Source organism: Ammodytes marinus (assembly GCF_949987685.1).
Source record: "Ammodytes marinus genome assembly, chromosome: 11".
NCBI classification, from domain to species: Eukaryota; Metazoa; Chordata; class Actinopteri; order Uranoscopiformes; family Ammodytidae; genus Ammodytes; species Ammodytes marinus.
The window spans coordinates 29814457-29835826 of record NC_137215.1 but is presented as its reverse complement, the minus strand read 5'-3'; the positions used below and the strand labels follow the sequence as shown (position 1 = coordinate 29835826).

At 39.5% G+C, this 21370-nt stretch overlaps 2 protein-coding genes across 3 annotated transcripts; one reads left to right on the top strand and one right to left on the bottom strand.

The window, feature by feature from the left end:
* The first annotated feature begins 541 nt into the window (after positions 1-541).
* LOC307257302 (uncharacterized protein) lies at positions 542-9084 on the top strand. Its single transcript, XM_080036480.1, has 4 exons — positions 542-610; positions 3083-3203; positions 3967-4142; positions 4750-9084. Exons 2-4 carry the CDS (start codon positions 3098-3100, stop codon positions 8716-8718), a joined length of 4251 nt encoding a protein of 1416 aa, XP_079892606.1. The 5' UTR covers positions 542-610; positions 3083-3097; the 3' UTR covers positions 8719-9084.
* Positions 9085-9247: 163 nt separating this feature from the next.
* Positions 9248-20510, bottom strand: edaradd (EDAR-associated death domain). Of its 2 annotated transcripts, none has more exons than XM_080036459.1 (6): positions 20353-20510; positions 13701-13759; positions 12799-12841; positions 12015-12088; positions 10720-10768; positions 9248-10534 (listed from the first exon to the last, which is right to left on the bottom strand). In XM_080036459.1, exons 1-6 carry the CDS (start codon positions 20408-20410, stop codon positions 10146-10148), a joined length of 672 nt encoding a protein of 223 aa, XP_079892585.1. In that variant the 5' UTR covers positions 20411-20510; the 3' UTR covers positions 9248-10145. The 2 variants fall into 2 exon arrangements, with proteins under 2 accessions (XP_079892585.1, XP_079892586.1); XM_080036460.1 differs by having other exon boundaries at positions 12015-12085.
* Between the last annotated feature and the right edge of the window lie 860 nt (positions 20511-21370).

Genomic DNA, 21370 nt, shown 5'->3' with positions numbered 1-21370 from the left:
CATATTGAATATCGAACAAAGCCCTGCAACTAACCCAGTGTGTTTTTAGTTATAATGGAAATATTCTAAAAACTATTGATTTCATTCTAGCATGTGCAATAAATATTAATAACTTATTGGAAGGGGAAGAACTTGTGATGCCACATTTCAGTTCCCGTTACATAAAAAGCAAAGGTGATTGTAAAGAGCATGTGTTCTATGTGTGCAAATGTCGGATGTGAGATGAAGTATGAGCAAAAGGTGATAGAGTGTAAGTAGGACAGTGTTGCTATGTGTTTGTTCCTTTTGTCGACCTGGTTAATCCTGTTAGGAAAGGAGTGGTGTGGTTGCCTCTGCTATGTTTCTTTCTCTCTTGTGATTTCTGGGCAGGTTTCGGCTGCTGAAGGCCCTGCAAGTCACATTCAGTGACATATTCCAAGGCGTGTGTGTCGTAAGGGGAAGGGGGGGGGCACTATGATAGGCGGCACTGATGCAGCCTAACCTGTTCTGCTGGTGAGCTTGAAGCTTATAGGCATTTAACTGGCACATCTGGTCCTGCCTGACAGAGCAGCAGTGTACACCGAGGAGGAGACATCTCTCCCTGGACTTTCCTTTGGGGACGAGCATAAGGGTGAGCACTTCAACATGTCTTTGTCTATTGCTTCTTTTTGGTTGAAATCATAAGATCATTTAAAACATGTCTTGTTAAAAACAGCAAATTAAACCGATATACAGAAAAAATGTGCACCGTCAATACTAATTTGATATATTGTCTGTATTATTTGTTTAAACTATTGCCTCTTATTAGGATCAGTTGTGTTATGGAGATCTAGGAAGACACTTTTTTTTTAAAAGTATGGGTAAAAAAAAAATATGATTTGCAAATGAGGTGTGGTGCATATCTCAAAGTTTTAAAAGCCTAAAGATCTATGTCCATAATCTTGACATGAATTGGAACTGCATATTGTATTGTATTTTCCAAATTTGTTGTGTGACAAAGTACCTTTTTAAAGTGGAGTTTTGGTAAATGTCATGGCCCAATGAGGAGGTTAAGATCTTTTGAGATGCATTGCAGTTTCTGGCATTGACAGGGTTCGACAAGTGAGGACCCCAAATAAAATTCTTCAAAACATACACTAGGCTATGTCAAATTAAATATTTAGTATTGCTAATAAGTCCTGCTGTCAATGTGACTTGCTAATATCTTGACTGCGTCATACCAAACTCTGCTGTCATCTGACTCACACACCCATCTGTTTGGCATTATTTGGTTTGTATCGATGTTGACGTCGCCGCCCTGGTTTTAGAGGATGCACCTACCTACCACACAGCTCAGATTTTTTTTAAATTCATATCTCTTGAGACTTTTGTGTCTCTTTTTGAATTGCTGCTAATTTCTAGTTTGGGAAAGGTATGCATAGAACCTGAAGCCACAGTAAAGTTTGTAAAATGACATTGTGCCTGTGCAGCCATTCTGAAAATGAGTAATATATTATTAGCTCTTCCCCACATTGCCTTAGAAAAAATGTATTAGACATGCCTGTTAACAGGTTACTGATTAATGGGTATCTGGTTGCAGACAGCAAAGTTGTGGATTTTTCAGTGATAAATATTTGACACTCAATTATAGTTACTTGCTGAGTTGCTTGTCCACTTGAGACCTCAATTTGCTTTCGAAGGATTAAATTCAGATTATGTTCAAGACGTGCATTAACACTGATAGATCCTAACAGATTATCATCAAGTATCTGTAGCATTGGTGGACATTTGATTTAAGGAGAATTTGGTTATGCTGAAAGGGAGTTACATTAGCGTTTAAATGCCAAGATGTTGGGGTGTGGTTGAATGGAGTGTGTGTGTGTGTGTGTGTGTGTGTGTGTGTGTGTGCGCCAAATGGTATGGCGCATCAGTCAGAATGCATGCAAACCAACTGGTTTAGATGGTTTAACATACATTCCCTTGAAACAAACCTGAATTCCTGTAGTGTGAGGTAACACGGTGTCTGGGCGCCGTTGTTTCTGTCAGTCAGGGCCAGAAATTTAAAGAGCTGCTAAAGCAGGTGAAAAAGTCAGGCAAGAAAGAGAACAATGAATGTAGATAGGTAGTGGTATGATGTAACGCCGTGTTCATCTCAAAGATTTTAAGTAACTTGTTCAGATACTATAACTATAGGTTATATTGAAATGATATGGAATGAAATCAGTTTAAACCAAATCAAAGAAAGAGCAAAGACCAATCACTTTTATCATTCTTTTTCAGTTAATTTAATTTATTTACGGCTCTTGACCATAGTATCATGGTATGGAGTACAAGACATTCAAATAATAACAGAACAAAACAATGGTGTACGGCATGGACAAAACAAAAACGCTCCTTAAACAATGGTAGCACATTTTTCAGAAAGGCACCTGTTTTACCAATAACTTTTGGTCTTTCCGACCTCAAAAGCAAAATCTGTTTAAACATAGATGGAAAGTTAACATAATATTTCAGCAGGTACTTCTTTCTATAATACAACACATTTATATTCTTACACTCAAACAGGACATGATACTCATCACCAAAACAATTGTCATCACAGAGGTTACAAATTCTCTGACTTCTCTTACCTCTTATTTATTCTAGACGAAAAACTAGACGGGTGTTTCAAAATCAGCCTTAAAGATCAGGATGCCGCAGTATTCTTGCCAAAGACGTCAATGAAAGAGGGAAAGGCTATTAGTGAATAATGATAATGACTTGAGTCAGTTTTAAGGGTTTCACTTTTGCTTTCAAAGATATTTTAAGGCTGCAACAATGATTTGTTAAAATTCTGATATGGGTTATATCGAGAGAACTTAATAACGAAAGTTGCTTTTCTGTGTTTTACAGAAAGCTTTGCTGAAGGTTGGGGTTTCCATGGTTTCTTGTATTTTGGAATAAATCCCATTTATATTTGGATGTAAATACATCTCAAGACACATAATATGTGATAGTGGTTATAACAATATATTTTGACATGAGCCTGAGTTTGTAATGGACTGTAACACAATACATGGTGCAAAATTAATGAAAATGTTGCAAATATGACTGATTTTATGCATTGTAAATCATTTTTAAACAGAGCGTGGACAGCAAGATGAGCAGCTTCTCAGAAAGCCTGCTCCTGGACGACTCTGAGAAGGGAGTCATCATAACAGGAATCACAGATGACGCGGTCGCTACAAAGAGTGGCCTAGAAGCAGGTAAAAGAAAAAACAGGAAACATAACAAACCTCGTATTATTCTTAATACTGTTGAAGGAATAGTTCAACATTTTGAATTTTTAGCTTTTTGCCTCACTCTCCGGCTCAAGAAAAGGTGACTGAAACCATTCCTGTTACTGTGCCTGCATTTTTGATATAGAAATGGGCAAAGGTCTCTCATCCAGGTTAGCTTAGCTCAAACACTGGTAGTAAAAGGGAGCAGGTCAAAATATAAACTTTACAACATCACTAAACGCTCCTGTGTGCTTGTTGGGACTTGTTTATTTACCACGTTATGTTGCGCTCTATATTATATTTGACAAGTTTTGCCATTTTAGAATCAAATACATACATAACCGTTACGGGCACTCCCTGGTTTACTTCCAGAACTTATTTAGTTTTTAGATGACACATGTACAAATATAGACCGCAACATAATGTGGTAAACAAACACGTCCCAACCAGCACAAGGGAGCATCTGGTGATGTTGTTAAGTGTATCTTCTGACCTGCTCCCCTTGACTACCAGTATTTGAGCTACGCTAACCTAGATGAGAGACCTTTGCCCATTTCCATATCAAAATTGCACGCACAGTTACAGGAACGGTTTCAGTCACCTTTTCTTGAGCTTGAGTGTGACGCAAAAAGCTAAAGATATAAAATGTTGAACTATTGCTTTAAGGAAAGCAACAATTCAAGTTTATTGGATTTTTTTTAAAAGATAGAAAGGTGCCTGTTTTTAAAATGAGTTATATTTATTCCAGGGGATGAGATTGTTGCAGCTACCATACACCTAGACCACCTCAACAAAGATGAGGTGCTGGCGATCCTAAAAGTCCTGGAGCCATACGACAACAACATGAAGGTTCTGACAAAGAAGGACCTAAGTGCCAGCGCTGACCTCGGGCACCTAGGACTAGGTCTCAAAAACCCTGCAGAGGTAAACACCATAAGGGTTGGTTTAAACTGTAACAGTTTTTAAAGATTCAATTTCTTTATTAAAAAAAGACTAAAACTGGCATCACCTAGACAATATACAATAAGCTCGAAAAAGGTTTTTGTAAATTGGATGAAATGACCTAGTGATGTAAGCAGTCTGTCGTATTAAACTAGCATTTATACTCTACTGATAAACAGTAAATTGACTTTCTCCATGGCAACTTAAAGAGTCCCTAAAACCTGCAGCAAATGCTTTATTTGCACATTTTACTTTTTAAATGTAATTTTCTGAAATCTTGTCAATAGTAAAAGCAGCACTCGGGGCGCTCCGGTGGCGTAGTGGATAGAGCGCATACCATATTGGCTCCGGCCTTCGTTGCAGTGGTCGCGGGTTCGAATCCGACCCGTGGACCTTTACTGCGTGTCATCCCCCCCCCCTCTCTCTCTGTCTCCCCATTTCAACTCTGTGCTATCTAATAAAGCTTGAAAATGCCAATAAAATAATCTTTAAAAAACAAATAGTAAAAGCAGCACTTTTACATTATAAAGGACACAATAACTGTTTTAATTGCTGTTTAACTACTTTTGTATTACTACATTACCAACAGATACTCAGTCTGAAGAAGGATCTGTCACTAGATGCATCTCCTTCCCTCGATGGCCTGAATGGAATGCTAAAGGATTCGCAAATGAGGCGTGAAATAAAGAGTCCGACTCTCAATGGAGATCTTCCTAGTCTCAGTCTAAATACTCCCTCAGCTGACTCTGGTGCCAAGTTCACAGTGCCTTCCCTTGGGCTGACTGGACCAGAAATAAAAGGAGGGCTAGATGGTACCCTCAAAGCACCTGATGTCAGTGCCTCGACTCCCCAGCTTAACATTGAGAAACCAGAGATGAAAGGTGACCTGAAACACAAGTCTCCAAAATTTAAGATGCCACATTTCAATCTACCTCAATTCAAAACACCAAAAGCAGACCTGGATGCTTCTGGTGACTTAGATCTCAGTGGAAATCTAGAGACAAAAGGCCTTAATCTGTCAGCCCCTGAATTAGATCTAAAAAGTCAAAATTTGGATCTGAATGGGCCAAATGTGGATCTAGATGGTCCTGGTTTAAATTTAGGAAACCCAAATGTCGATTTTGAGGCCCCCTCCCATAACATCAAATGGCCCCACCTGAAATGGAAAGGTCCCAAAGTAAAAGGACCAAATGGCAATTTAAATGCTGACCTGTCTGGACCGGATGCCAGCCTCTCAACACAGAAGATTGATGTGGATCTAAGTTCACCAGACGGTGACGTCAACCTTCCCAAAGCTGACATCAACTGGCCTCATTTGAAGTGGAAGAAACCCAAACTCCATGGCCAAAAAGCTGATCTAGGATTAGATGCAAACCTGAACACACCAGATGTTGATGTGTCAGTTCCAAAAGTGGAGGGTGGAATAAATGGCCCCGATGCAGAGCTGAATCTCCCAAAAGCTGAATTTAAAGGTTCTAATGTAGATTTTCAGGCTCCTGATCTTGACATTGATTCTCCTTCTGGGAAAATTAACTGGCCTCATCATAAGTGGAAGAAACCTAAACTCCATGGCCCCAAAGTTGACATAGATGCAGATCTAAACACATCTGATGTAAATCTCTCAGTTCCAAAGATTGAGGGTGACATTAATGTACCTAATGCAGAGCTGAATCTCCCAAAAGCTGACCTTAAAGGCACTGGTGTGGATGTTCACGACCCAAAAATTAACTGGCCTCATCTAAAGTGGAAGAAACCTAAACTTCACGGCCCCAAGGCCGATTTGGACCTTAATGCAGATCTGAGCACCCCGGATGTTGATCTTTCTGTACCAAAAGTTGATGGTGAAGTTGACCTGAATGGACCCAAAGCTGATGTTGATGTCGACATGGAGTCTCCAACTGGGAAGTTTAAATGGTTCACTCTTAAAAAGCCAAAGTGGTCAGGCTCAGGTCCAAAGGTTAATGGTTCAGAAGTCAATCTGGATGCTTCAGCCCCTGATTTGAATCTCTCTGCTCCAAAAATCGATGGTGAGATAAATGCACCAGATGTGAATCTACCAAAAGCTCACATGGAAGGCCCTAAATTAGACATTAATGATGTAGATATTGAAGCGCCGTCTGGCAAAACAAAATGGTTCACCCTCAAAAAACCCTCATTTGGCACACTGAAGGGTCCAAAGGCTGGCATCGATGCCAATGTGAAGGTACCAGACGTAGACCTCAAGGCACCTCAATTGGATTTGAATGCAACAGATGTAAATCTTTCAGCACCAAAAGTTGAGGGTGGGATTAAGCCTTTAGACCTCAGTACCAGCATTCCTAATGCTGATTTAAGCGGTCCCAATGTGGATCTGAATGGTCCAGATCTCGACCTTGACTCACCCCATGGTACGCTATCATTACCTAAATTTAAACTACCAAAGTTCAAAGGGTGGAAAGCCAAAGGTCCTGAATTGGATGCTAATTTGGATGCTAATTTGGAAGCACCAAACACCGATGCCGGTTTTGACTTGCCTAACGTTGATGTTGATGCACCAAATGTAGACCTAAAAGCACCAGATCTGTCCTTTTCTACACCAAAAATTGATGGTGGATTGGATGCACAAGATCTTGCTCTCAAAGGCCCTGATGTGGACATTCAAGCTTCAGATGTTGATGCCTCAGCTGGAAAATTCAAGCTTCCCAAAATGAAAATGCCAAATTTCGGCTTCTCAGGGCCAAAGGTAAAAGGAACTAATCCAGATGTTGATGCTGACCTGACGGGTCACGGTCTGGATCTGTCTCTTCCTGATATAGATGCAAAGCTTCCCAAACCAAATCTAACAGAAGCCGATGTTAATCTTAAAGCACCAGATGTGAATCTTTCAGGCCCTAAAATTGATGGTGGCACTGATGCTCCAGATTTTAGTCTGCCCAAAGCAGACCTGAAAGGGCTCGATGTAGACCTTAACACAGATGTTCAAAAGAATGCTGCCGGAAAATTCAAAATGCCAGAATTCAAAATGCCAAAATTTAACATTGGGGGAACAAAGGTTCAATTACCTGATGCAGAACTTAAGACTTCAGATGTCTCTGTTTCTGATGTAGATCTTAAGATTCCAACAGCTGATGTGAAAGCACCTAACGTAAATCTCTCCGTCCCCACAATTAAAGGAGATCTTAGCACTCCAGCTCTAGATCTGGATGCTGACCTTCTGGCCCCGAAACCTAGCATCAGTTTACCAGAAACCAATCTTTCTACCCCAAAGATTAAGGTACCAGATGTAGATCTTCATTTACCCAACGCTGATATTAAAGGTGCCAGTCTGGATCTACCAAAAGCAGACTTCGAGGTACCTGATCTCAGCTTGAAAGAATCAAACCTCAACCTGTCTTCACCTAAGATGGATGTAAACCTAGACACCAAGTTGCCAAAAGCTGAACTGGAAACACCTGATGTCACACTGAAAGCTCCAAATGTGGATATCAACCTGCCCAGGGCAGACCCCATCGGACCTGATGCACAGTTAAAAACACCAGATTTAGATTCCAATTTGGGTGATTTTAAATTGCCCCATTTCAAGCTACCAAAACTTGATCTTTCAAGTCCTGAAGTAGAAGTTCCCAGAGTTCATCCTTCAGTTGAGTCTGAAATAGAGGCACCAAAGGTCAACATAGGCACCGCTACAGCAGATGCCAACCTCTCTGTTCCTGCAGTAGACCTGAGCGTACCAAAGGTACAGGGAGAATTCCAACCAGAAGTAGATGTAAAAGCTCTGAATGTAGATGGCAATCTGGATAAGTCTAAATTCCCACATTTCAAGCTTCCAAAGTTTAGCTTTTCAGGATCAAGTAAACATGAGTCACCTGATGTAAAGCTTAACGTTCCCAGTGTTAAAGGAGAAATCGGTTCACCTGATGTCAGTGTCTCTACTCCTGAAGGGAAGGCCAGCCTTGACAATCCTGAACTGGATATCACAGGTCAAGCAGATGCTGAAGTTATAGATTCTCCAAAAAGTAAGCTGCGATGGCCCTTCAAATGGGGCTTAAAGTCTGGTTCAAGTTCTGAGACAGAGGAAAGTGCTGGTGACTCTGAAACTGATGATGTGCCTAATGCTGAAGAGGTTCCTGCATTCATATTCCACAGACTGCCCAGACATAGCATTGGAGAAATTGGTGATGGTTTAGGCTTAACAAAACCTGAAACAGAGGCAAAGGATTATGTTGTCAGTAAAGGGATCCGCTTACCAATTGTAAATGCAACATCAAAAACAGGAGAAAAGATAAACATTATGGAAAGATTAAAAATGGCCAAAGAAAAAGCACCTTCTGCAAATGTCTCACCAACCGAAGGGAAAACTGATATTGATCTGAACCTTGCCCCCCCAAGTCTTAAAGTTAGTGACTCTACAGCGGCAGATTCCTCTTTAGTAAGAGGAGGGACTTTCAAAGTAGAAAAGCCAGAGTCGGTACTAGGTCAGGTAGTCCCAAGCGTTTTGTCGTCAGATGAAAATGAAAAGCTGTCTTTGGGCCTCTCTAATATGCTTGGCCTTAATATCAGGGATTCAGATGCTGACTGAATCCTTCTAGCCTACCCTGATGAACAACGCCTCAGTCCAGACACATTGTAAATACATGTAACTTCACAAATTCAACAAATAAGTTTACATTAAAGAGGGTTGACTTGTAACAGTTTAATTTTGTAGTTTTCTGCAGCCAATGCCAGCTACAGTATCCTTATGTGAACTTTAGGTAGCCTTATTTTTTTTTTAACTATGTGTATATTACTGTTATTTATATAAGCTGTTCTGTCTTAACATTTTTGATTTGTATGATAACTGCCTCAATGTTAACCAAAATCAGATTGTGCATGCATCACAAAAAAATAAGTGAATTTTATGTGTGAATGTATTTGGTAATTTCTTGTTCAATAAATAACTCATTTTATTCAATATGCTTGTGATTCTTTACTAATATAAAACAAGAAAATTTAAACTGACGACTTTATGGAATACATCTTAAGTATATGGATGTATGAAATTGACAAAGAAGCTTTACTAAGCTTATTATTATTTATTTTTGAAACAGATTTATTATCAAGTGGTTATACAGATTACGATGACAAAGATCAAAATATAAGAGTGTAAATACAAATGAATGGATTTAACTGCATGTTTTAGGTGCTTTTGGGTAGATTGTGCCCCTATTTTTATCTTTAAAGTGAAATAATCTTGACAGAGATTGAATTTTCTTTTATTTCATACTGAGAAAACATACAATAAAATATAAAATCCAGTTTCTTCAAAAGTAAAAAATGTAATGACATAACAATATGAGAAAACATTTAGATTTAAATGTTTGTGTTGGCAAATGTAACAATGCAATTTCTTGTAACATATTTAGACAAAATTAAGTATATCATGACAATTATTTGTTGATCGATTTCTTGATTTGTAGCTCCACTACAATCGAACCGTAAAGTAGGAACATCCATCTTAATGTTGTATAAGAATGAGTGTTATTATTTACCGAAATAATACTAAGTATCTAATAAAAAATGTATACTCTGCCATTCCCTTTGTGGTTCACTTATCCAGACATAAGCAGTCAGATGCACATTAACAAGACTAACCCTGCGTTCCGAATCGCATACTCTTTCTTTTTTCTATTCTACATCTGACGATAAAAAGAATCTAGTTAGGATGCAGTATGCTACAATTGGGACATACTTTTACTCTTTTACTTATTCATTTCATCATAACATAACATCTTGCTTTTATACTGTTCTTCAGTAGGAAGTGCTATACCGTCTATAAGATCACCTGCTACCTGAAGCACCCAGTGATGGAGACATTCACAACATGAACATTTACAGTTAGACAGTTTCACTTTTTTCATCTGACCACTTTCTATTGTTAAAAAATGTGGTCAAATCCCTAAAAAAATCTAAACCTGACAGATGAAAAAGAAGAGGGCTGGGATAAATATACAGTGAGTGTGACTGTGGTTAATGAGTCTCTTGCCAGCGTGAGGGCCAAACCTTCTCTATCCAGCCCTGCAGCAGTCGCAGCACGTCAATGCGCTGGTAGATGCGGCAAAGTTCGGTGAGCTCTGTGACCGTCTTCTGGTTGTAGCGCAGCAGGAACTCCTGGGTGGGGCTGTGGGACAGGGAGCCCTGGGTACGGTGTTCCAGGAGGGTCAGTTCATCGTAGCTCATCCCCCACCGACTCGCAAAGTTCTTCCAGTTTTTGATGGTGCAGTGGTTTGGGTCCAGCTTGAGCCGCAGTAAGTCCAGCAGATCTTTGTCATTCATGAGGTCACTAATCTTGGGAGGAGGTGCCGGGCAGAAGCACTTCTCACAAGGGTTGTGGAGCAACTGTAGTTCTTTGGGGTAGTCTGAGCTCAAGAGAGATGGACAAAGAAGATAGAGTTAATATAGGCATAGGCACATATGAACTCAATGTCGAGCAGATAAACTCCTGATGTTTTCAAAATTTAATATATCGTTCCGTAAATAATACTGTTGATGCTGTGAATATTTTCAGCAATCTTTCAGGATTTCATTATAAGAATTAATATACCTGGTGAAAAGGATGTTGGGCAGGTACATTCTTCCACATCTTCAACTGGCTACAACACATAGAAAAAAACTATTATTTCTCTTTGGAACATCACTTGTGGACAGTACTGCTGATTGTTATTCATTTACACATATAGAAATATGCCTGCAACATGGAGACATAAAAAACGGTCACCACTCCCCCCTCATTCATTTCACAATAAAATGATAAAATAGTTTCAACATCATCAAATTAGATTTAATTGAACTACCTATAGCAGCAGGCTGTGGTCACATTATAATGGATATAAAATGTATTGTTTGTCTTTCTCAATACTTTGGTTGAGGCAGATGCATGTGGATGGATGAATGGATAGATAGATGGATAGATTTTTTTCATCCCTGAAGGAAAATGAATGTACGGATATACGGTACATGTCTCCTCTTATGCAGTTATGTGCCTCAAACTGTGGATGTGATGTGTTTTCACTGGCTTCTGCAGTGAAACATGTCTCAACAGAAGCCAGGCTGCACACTACAGAAGATCAAGGCCAGACTGGGAATCAAGACACTGCCCCTGGAGGGATGTGTACATCTAACCAGGGATGATTGGACAGGTTGGAATGGAGAATTTTCTTTTCTTTTTTTATCACACTCCTATCTTTTCCCCGTATGTTTATTTTTTCAGCAATGCTCACATTTAGAAATCTGCATGACGGAAAATGTTGTTAGCACTCTTTCTGTGGTCTGTCTTCCTTCTGTTATTAGCAGTCAGTGCTAAGTACACAGCAGCACCTTCCAGTTTAGTGGGGCAGAACCACATCCTCTATGTACCGCCTCGATAAGGAAGTAGTCAAAAAAGAGTGACATTTTTTTTCAAATCTTTCTAGATGCAAATCTGCCAAATACTCTTCCATCCTTCAAGACAGCCCTCAAAACGCACATTTTCTCTCTTGCTTTTAACCTTCAAACTGATTGTATTGTTTTGATTTGTTTTGTTTGATCTAGCTGCTATTGTAACGCCTCTTTGAGCAGTTAATATAAGCTATATAAATCCAATGTATTATTATTATTATTATTCAGATCAGCATGAAAGTACACTTCACCGTCAGATCTTCAGAGATAACTCCTGTACTTATGTGATTATTTGTAAAAGGTTGATTTTTGCATCATTTTCAAGTCACTCATGACCAACAAGATGAGGCCAAATCAACTAATTATGTTGCTACAGTGTCATCTTTTAAGAGGATTCTAAGGGAAGTAGGATTCCAACACAGGTAGCACATGCAAACATGCAGGAAAGTGGATAATACTGACCTGTCTTATTCTATCTGAGGATGGTCTCAGGTATCCAGAGGACATGGAGCTCAAGTGGAGGGTCACCGCATCTGCTGGAGACAACTTACTGATATTAGCGTATTCTCATAAAGACAGCAGAGAGAGAGAGAGATGCTTTCATTTTAGTTCAGGTTTATATAAGCAAGAAATATCTCATTTACCATGTTTTATATGTGTATAGTTCGTCATTCCAATACATACATTCAGGATGATGGGCATTTAAACAGAAATTCTATTTCGTAGAACATGCAGAACTATTTAAAAAAAATCTATTCTCAAAGTTAGCTTTTTAAATTTAAGTTGTTTTTTCTCATTTCAATTGTATTTGGGCTCTTGTATTTCATTGTTGTCCTTTATGTGACCTGGCTGCTCTAAAAACTACTTGTACTCTAGGAAATATCTTCTTTTTTTTCTTCACTTGCTTCCATTTCCCCATTATTTTTTATTAAACTCCAAACTTCCTGCTCAAATGTGTCACAGTAAAAGCCTTCCAGACAGTGGCTCAAAGGACATGTACTCACTTCTGTTCGCTCTAGGCTTTTAATGTGAAACATCATCAGGAAATCAACAGTTTTGTTTAAATAACAAAAACCTCAACAGGGAAATAATATCTTGAAATTAAGATTATTATACTTTTTTTAACCAGGACTTTAATTTGTCTGCATTGCCCCCTCTGTCATCACCTGCAGGTATGAAGTATGAACACTGATAGAAATAGTATGAGGTGTATGCTTTGTTAAAATGGACTATTGTGGAGCATTACCGTGTGGATCTGTCACCTGCACTGGGTAATTCGCCTTCAGGGACTGTGGGAGAGACAAGGGCACATACTCAAAAATGGAGGTACGAGACAAGAAATTTTTTGTATGTAAAGGTAAGTAGGTACACTTTTTAAGTATGATCCCTTAGGAGTACAATCTTGTTGAACTAAGATGACAGTAGCGTGCCTTTTGACTGACTTAAGGGAACAACATGAAAGAGAGAACACCTTTGTACCATGTAAATGTAAAATGTTCATACATTAATAATACCTATCACAATTTCTAGTATTAATAACTAATAACATTAAAATAACTCAACGATAAATCAGTGTTATTTTGTCTATTATTATGATTAGCCTCTATATTCTTATTATCGTCAGTTCTGTCCTGCATTTAGGATAATTATTCTCTGCACAATGTGAAACATGAGACAAAATGTACCTAAACCGAACCGTTACACGATTGTCTTTCAAAAGGGTCCTTACCTCTCCTGCGACAAGCATTTTTACCCTTTTAGATAAACACTGGTACTTCTATTTTTGAGTGTGCAGACAAAATAATATCACAACAAAAGATGACTAACGCTAACAAGAGAAACCTGAGAAACACTGATCTGATCTCTTTCTGTTCTGTCCATGACTCTGAGGCAACACTCAAGCTGTAGTCTGGAACTGTGGACCAAAATGACTCTCTCCTCTTGTGTTCAAAAGGCAGGAAACAGCCTGCTACAACCTGTTTTTCAATGAGCCCTCGGGCGGGTGCTAGCAATCACAGGACAGACTGTTTATTTTATGCTACATCTCTTTACAGATTACTGTAAGTAAATTGAGTCAAGACCATTGCTTTTAGACTGTTTAAACTAACACATGACTGGAGTTATAGGAATAAAGAAAAAGGCGCTCACAAATTCAGCCACAAAGCTGGTGGTGTCTGTGTCCTCCACGGGCTCAGAGCAGATTCTGTCTGTAGTAAAAGAAAAAAACAATAAAAAAAAAAAAAGGGAAGAGGCTTCAATAGTATGACAATGTTCTGTCACCACCACTCACTCACTCCAAACACCTCCTACATGTCACAGACTCACAGGTCACACACATCCTCCAGACAGTCTATTTTGGTAGTATGATGGTAGTATGATGGTAGTATGATGGTAGTATGATGGTAGTATGATGGTAGTATGATGGTAGTATGATGGTAGTATGATGGTAGTATGATGTAGTTTGGACAGTAAAACTGAGTAATGATGATGACACATTATGATGATTTAAGTTAAGTCAACTGGAATTTGGGAATACCTTTTTTATGATACTACTTCATGTCAAGACTCTATTTCCATTTAAAGGTGTTGTCAGCAATTATGGAGAATGCTTTTTTTCAAAAACTTATTTTATTTCACAGGGTGTCACTCTCAAGAAGAGACCTGTTAGACAACAACAATACAACATACCGTTACAGGACATTAAGTACAAAGCCAATAAATAATATGAAACATAATAAAACAAAGCAGAGTCAAAGTGCAGGTGCGCACTGCGCAGTAATCAGAGGTTACAAGTACAAACGCCCACAGATGACCTACCCAGATTTTTTGAAACAAAGGAACCAAGCTGGGCAGCTTGTCAAAATGAGTGAATATCCAGTACTGTGTCTGTGTGTGCGCTGAAAATAAATCCAGTGTTAATACACGGCCTAGTCTCTGTAAACTGGTATAATGCTATCTACGTTGGGCCCCCTTTATTAACATACCCTTTGTTTACATGCCCGTTAACAGAGCATAGGCTGTGTATTAACACCAGATTTTGTTTCAGTGCACAGCACACACACAGTACAGACAGGTAGCGGATCATGAGGAGATATTCACTGATTTTGACGAAAGGGGAGTTAGTCAACAAGCATTCTAAAGAGTCATCATCGCTCCGTTTGTCTTGCCAAAGATAAAACATAAGTGTGGGTTTTTGGTGTGTTTACCCCACACGTCTTCAATCAAAGCAGCTCGTAATAGAAACAATGGAAATATTGTTCAGCAGCAACATGGAAAATGGAAATGCAAAAGCAACGATAAAGGCATATTTTCACCAGCACATTCACGGATGAGTTGTGAGAGGCAGAAAGGGACAAAGGCAGCATTTCAGCTCCAGAAAATCCTTGGGACGGGGCTATGAGGGAATTCATCCGTCTACGTCACGGTCATTGTGGAGCCATTGTACCTTAAAGGGCTCCACATACAGTACAACCCCTGCTTGGGCCCTTCTTGGGTTACACTCTATGACAATGGAACTCACTCGCATCGGAAACTAAATTTAGGATCGATTAATTAGGATAATTCGTGTGTAAGCAGGTGGCTTCCTACAGGCAGTTATCAAGGTGTTGTTCACCTAAGGGAGAGCAGTGGACTGAATAGGGCACTAGTGTGCAATCGGCCTTAGATACGGAATGAAACCTAGCCCTGATAGTGGTAAAAACTTTTAAACTTTTACATTTTTTTCCAAATCCCATTACAAGACGCACACTAATCATTTGTATCCTACTTATTAATATGATGTTTACGAATCTCCCACAGCCTGGACTTTCTCCAATCTCTGTGGGAAGGAGTCCCCATAAAAATAACCTGAATGATGACTACATGAACCATTCAGGGGCTGCCTTCCACTACGGGACCAAACAAAAGCTCCTGATTGGCCCAGTCATTGGACGACTGAAAGAAACATGTAGCTACTAAAAATGAAGGTTTTTAGACCGAGGGTGAAAAGAGGAGATTCAGCCATGGCAGTCTGAGAATAAAAGGGTTATGAACAATAAAGCATGACACCGAGTTCTAGTTGACCCCCAAAATAAACATTTGAACCAAAAAATGTGCATATAATATGTTACCTTTAGGTCATTATCATGATGAGTAATATCAAATGAAAGAAGTGATAATCCACTATATACTACATAGGTCCTATGTGTCAAAGTGGTTTTGTGTATGGTGCTGCATTTCCTGGCTGCCACTCTACAAGATTTATTATGTGTACTTCAACTGTGGTGTCTGGCGCTGATGGTGAATTTGTCATTGTGGAATTTAAACTTTTCACTTCTTTTTTTTTTAAACAGCAAACGCGACAGGAGGTGACAGACAACCGGCGTCATCCAGCGGAAATTAAAGGTACAGTGAGTGGATCCCCCATCACCACCACAGCTTCTGTTAACCAGCCCACACAACACTACTAGGAAATGTTGCACAGGACAAGTTGCATGTTTCATTCAGTCTATCTATTTCTGGCGGCAACTAGTTATGATGGGGTTTGATAGTGAGTAGCTAATCGATGGGTAAAACTCAAGCAGAACACACCGCACACGTGTTTGCTCATCTGTATTTGTTTCATCCTGCAAGAATATTCATTTAAACAATGTTCCTGTCAGTGACTGCAGTTAGCAGTCCCCTCCCTTGTCCCTACATCACCACATTAAAAGCACAGCGGTCTTTAAGCAGCGAGCTATCTAGCGTCATCTCAGATCCGTAAATAGAATAAAACAAGATTAAAACCATTAAAACTAACATTGGGTAGGATTTTTACCTGCTCTGCCATTGTAACCGGGTAAGCATTCCGCTCACTGATTGGATAAACGGTTGTGGGATACCAGAAAAGTTTATCCGCCGTTTACGTGCATAGCAGAGTGACTGAGAGACCTGTGTTATGAAGTGCACACACTGTATGAGTGATCACTGTAACATGTATATTAACATAAATATATTGCTTACTTCCACTTCAATAAACAGCCTAGGCTCTGTAAACGGCTAGCTACGGTGGGTCCCCTTTGATTACATAACCTTTTAACCTTTGTTTACATACCAGTTTATGTAAACAAACTAGGAGGCTGTGAGTATTAACATTGGATTTTTATTCAGCGCAAACACAGTGCAGTTTTAGTTTCTACAGAAATTTCTAACCACAACATAACACTCGCCTTGTGGGTTAGCGCCAGAGATCAACGACAGATTGTGCCCTTTCAGAACACTACACAGTACCAACACTGCTCTGGTGAAAGTTGTAATAGAAAAATATCTTTTGTATGTCTCACCAAATTCTCATTGGTTGTTTCAGTCCTACCTATGGGATGGAATCTTTTTCTTCATTGTTTCACTTCAAAGCTTACAAACATACCAGCTCTCTCTACAGAATACCTCAGTCTCTACCTGGGGTCCACTCCTTTGCAGTTTATAGACGCTTGCACAAGGTGGGCATCATCTGTCTGGCCATCTTCCAGTCCCACCTCAAGACCCATCTACCCCCTACCCCTAGATCACCCACCAACCCAAGCCCCATCAACTTTACATGTTCTTTTTGTTTGTTGTGTCTCCTATGTAAAGCGCTTTGAGTGCAAGAAAAGCGCTATATAAATCAAATGTATTATTATTATTATCTGTAATTGGATGTGTGAAAAATGAATGCGTAGAGACACTGGCCTGGACTAAGCCTTAAAGCCTCACCTTAAAAATGCAATCTCTGACTTCAAATGTCGTTACAATGATACACATAAACCAATGAATAACAGGCCAAACAAACACAAATAGTTTCTGTTTAAAACCACAAAGCAAAAGCAGCAAATCCCCGAATTTTAGAAACTATAAAAACTATTTAGTTATGACATAAACCCCAAACCCATTTTGCTGGGAAAACAACCAAACCGTTTCCACCTCATTCCCTGACTAATTGATCAATAGACTGATCTCTTTGCTCTGAAAAACCTTACCTACAATTCACTGTGCAATCTCAGCGCAATACATCTCATGCTAGAACTTTGGCAGTGAAAATGACATACAGCAGAGAAGCAGGGCTCACTAATCTCCCAAAGTCCTTGAACACACCAAAAAAAATAGTTAAAAAGATATAATCACATTTCTGATTCATGTTAAAAACAAACTAGTACATAATGTAGCATTGCTCCCCTGGGTGGTATTCCCCCTTTAACATAGTTCATTAAGTATTAGGACTTCACCCAATTATCAAGTGTAAGCTGAAACCCAGATGAGTTGAGCATTGTTTCTCCCTCTCTGGGAATGCAGGGGGCATGTACCTGCATGCTCTGAATATAGTTGAAGAGATGAAATATAAACCACATCATAATGCATTGCTTAGGGCCATAATTCCATGCAGATGAACCCAGCTTTTCTCAGCTTCTCTCTCCACTTTGACCACCCATGTTTCCCATGAAAGGATAAAGCCCAGTTCCTAAGCAGCAGTGTAGGCTACAGTGGGCCGTCTATCAGCAGTTTTCTTTTCCACACATGAGTGGAGCTGAATGTCTCCGTGCCAATACCTGACCCACACTGAAGTCTAAACTAAGCAGCTCTATACACACACGTCAAACAAACTATCTGCTCCATATGCAACATAGCTGATAGTGGCTGATAAGGGTTTCTCTTTCACTGTGCGTGTGTGTGTGTGTGTGTGTGTGTGTGTGTGTGTGTGTGTGTGTGTGTGTGTGTGTGTGTGTGTGTGTGTGTGCGTGTGCCTGAGCTGCACAGGATTACTATAGTAGCGCTTAGACTAACTCTTTAAAGACATATCACCCAATCGAAAATGTGATGCCTCTCCCTGATGGGAGTCACATAAAACATTAAGTAAAAACGTCATCATCAACAAAACTGTACTGTAGTATCTCACAGTATGGGGTAACTGAAAAAGGTGCTTTTATCTTTGAGAAATAACTACTAATACTATTACTTAGATGTGTGCGTTAAGTGCAGATCTGGAGTCAAACCATAGTTAGCTTAGCTTAATATATGGACTAGGAACAGTGTATAACAGCCAGCCTGTCTCTGTCTCAGTTGTATAGATAAAGGTGGAGTCAGCCGTTCTGGAGAATGCTGGTGGTTGTCAAAATCCCTTTTTGTCAAAATCAGTGAATGTCTCCTCATGATCGACTACCTGTGGGTACTCTGTGTGAGCTGAAAAAAAAATCTGGTGTTAACACACAGCCTAGGCTCTGGGTATGTAAACAAAGGGGCCACCGTAGCTAAAGCAACATACCACTTTACAATGTCCAGGCTGTGTATTAATAACAGAATGTTTTTCAGTAAACTGCACACAAAGTACGCACAGGTGCGGATCTTGGAAATATTCACTGACTTTGACTAAAAGTGATTTTGACAACAAGCATTCTCCAGAATCACCTTTTATGTTGGTGGTTTAAGGTTGAGTTACATGCTAAATCCATTTCTTGACCAACAAAGCTTTCCAGTGACATGCTGTCATAGTGAGGAGGTTGCCAGGTTTGGTACCATCACATCTATACAAACACCAAAGCAACACCTGTGTAACGCAGCATATCTGGCGACCCCTGCTATAGTCATTTAGTAAAGATGTGGCACAAAAGTCCTCGATGGATTGATGAACTGTTGTTAGTCAAAGAACGTGTTCGTGTATTGTTTACATTTTTCTTCCTGTTTCGCAGCCTTCCCCTTCCTGTTACTGTAGAACAAGGTGGGAACACTTTTCCTTGACAATACTTTTTCACTAAATAAATAGTCCCAGACAGAGACCAATGAATCAAAGCCTACATAGACCTGCAGGCAGCTGTGTGCAAAGATCAACAGTTTCTAGCCACTGTGCTGGAAAGGTCAGGTAAGACGTAAAGAAGGCTGGATACTCAATGTCCTTTTTTTCTTTCTTTTCTTTTTACCAACAGTCCAGCCAAGTTGCCTGCTAGGATGTGCTAAAATATCTCATGTTTACTTAATGTTTATTAGTTGAAGGTTCATAGAAACTGATCACAATATTTGTTGTCAAATCTACAGATGGTTCGCTAGTCCAACTGTGATAGCTGCAAACCCACATAAGTTGCCTCACTCTGTTTGTTATCTTTTGGAGACTTTGGTTTACACAGGTATGACTTGTTATTGGTAGGAAGGGTCAAAAACACCACACTATAGAATTATTGGAAATGGAAACGCATCACAAATTCACTCTATATATTATTAGATCATGCAGGAATGCAATAACCATTATTATGTGTCACAGTGTGTGTGTGTGTGTGTGTGTGTGTGTGTGTGTGTGTGTGTGTCTGTGTGTGTGTGTGTGTGTGTGTGTGTGTGTGTGTGTGTGTGTTTTAATTTATAATCAGTCTCACAGGATGGATGAAAGAAAACGTTTGGCTGGGCAACAAAAAGCCTATCACGAAAGGTAACGGGTTTTCCATTTGGCTAATTGAGTGAGGGTATTTTTAAATTCTGGAAACTTTTAAGGCTGTGGTTGCAGACGGCTATCCAGGAAACACTGTCTCCCCCACACCAACGGTGCTGAAATGAGTTTACACCACTAAAATAATTCGAATTCCCATCACATTAAATAGGTTATTTTAAAAAGTAAAACATTTATTTTGGTTATTAAAAAACTAAACAATAGGCAATACATTTGGAGGGTCTCAACGTTATAGTCTGAATATATCACTAAAATAATGTGAAACAAATGAGGAGCTGCTTTGACTAAAGCACTTCAAACGGTAACACACCGTATGAGTAAAGGACCTGCTCGGCTACCGACACATTCTGTAAAAGACAACTTGAAAATGTAACTTACCAAAGGGTTCTTTACACGCCTTCAAACTGCTCATTTTTGAAACTGAGACGTCTCCCATGAAGCTAAATGTAAATCAGGATGGGACGGAGACTCGCGGAGGTGTTAAAAAGCAGACAGTGGTCCTTGAGGTGGTGGAAGCTATGCGCTGCAGCCTGCGCAGAGGCGGCGGCTCAGACTGAAGAGAAACCTCGGCCGAGCATCACTATAGAAGAGCACCGGGACCCATGCTGCCTTCAGGGCCCCCTCGGATATTCAAACGCACTCTCGGAAGTGGTGAACAAACAGGCAACTAACGTAGGGAAGCTACAAGTATTTATTTATTGATCTATTAATCTAGCCTATGTATTACTTTAAAAAAATAGTCGGCGAACAACAATTAGTTATTTTGATTGATTGCCGAATAAAATCAGGCCTAGGCTACATTACATGGGGCAAAACTGAATTTGAAAAAATGCTAAAAGAAATAGGCCTAGACCTATCCTAAAATAGTTTTTAAAACTACTTTTGTATTCATTAAAAGAAAAAGTGGGGTTTGTGACTCTCATGAAATGATAAAATATAAACAGAGGCAGACATCTTAATATGAATTTCTAAATAAAAATGGTATTGGATGATTGATCAATTAGTCAATAGAAAGAAGAAGGATGCCAAACATTATATTCCAGGTAGTCAAATATGAAAAATGGTAGCTTTTCTGTCTTAAAGTCCACGCCTACATTAAATATAGGCCTATTTAGGTTTTGGGCTGGCAGTCAGACAAAGTAGGCCTAAATGATCTGATGATATCCATGTTGGGATTTTTCACGGTTTTACTGATGTGTTATAGAAGATAATCATCTGCAGATTAGCTGCTAATCAAAATAATTACTTTATTTTCTTACTAAACTCTTTGGCTTTATTACAGGCAGGCAGTATCAGTCTATTTAAACCTTATACACATGTGGGTGAGCCGACATACACGTCAGTACTTGAATGTCCCTTATTTTGCTCGTATAGGCTGAGCTATCTGCTGGCTGTC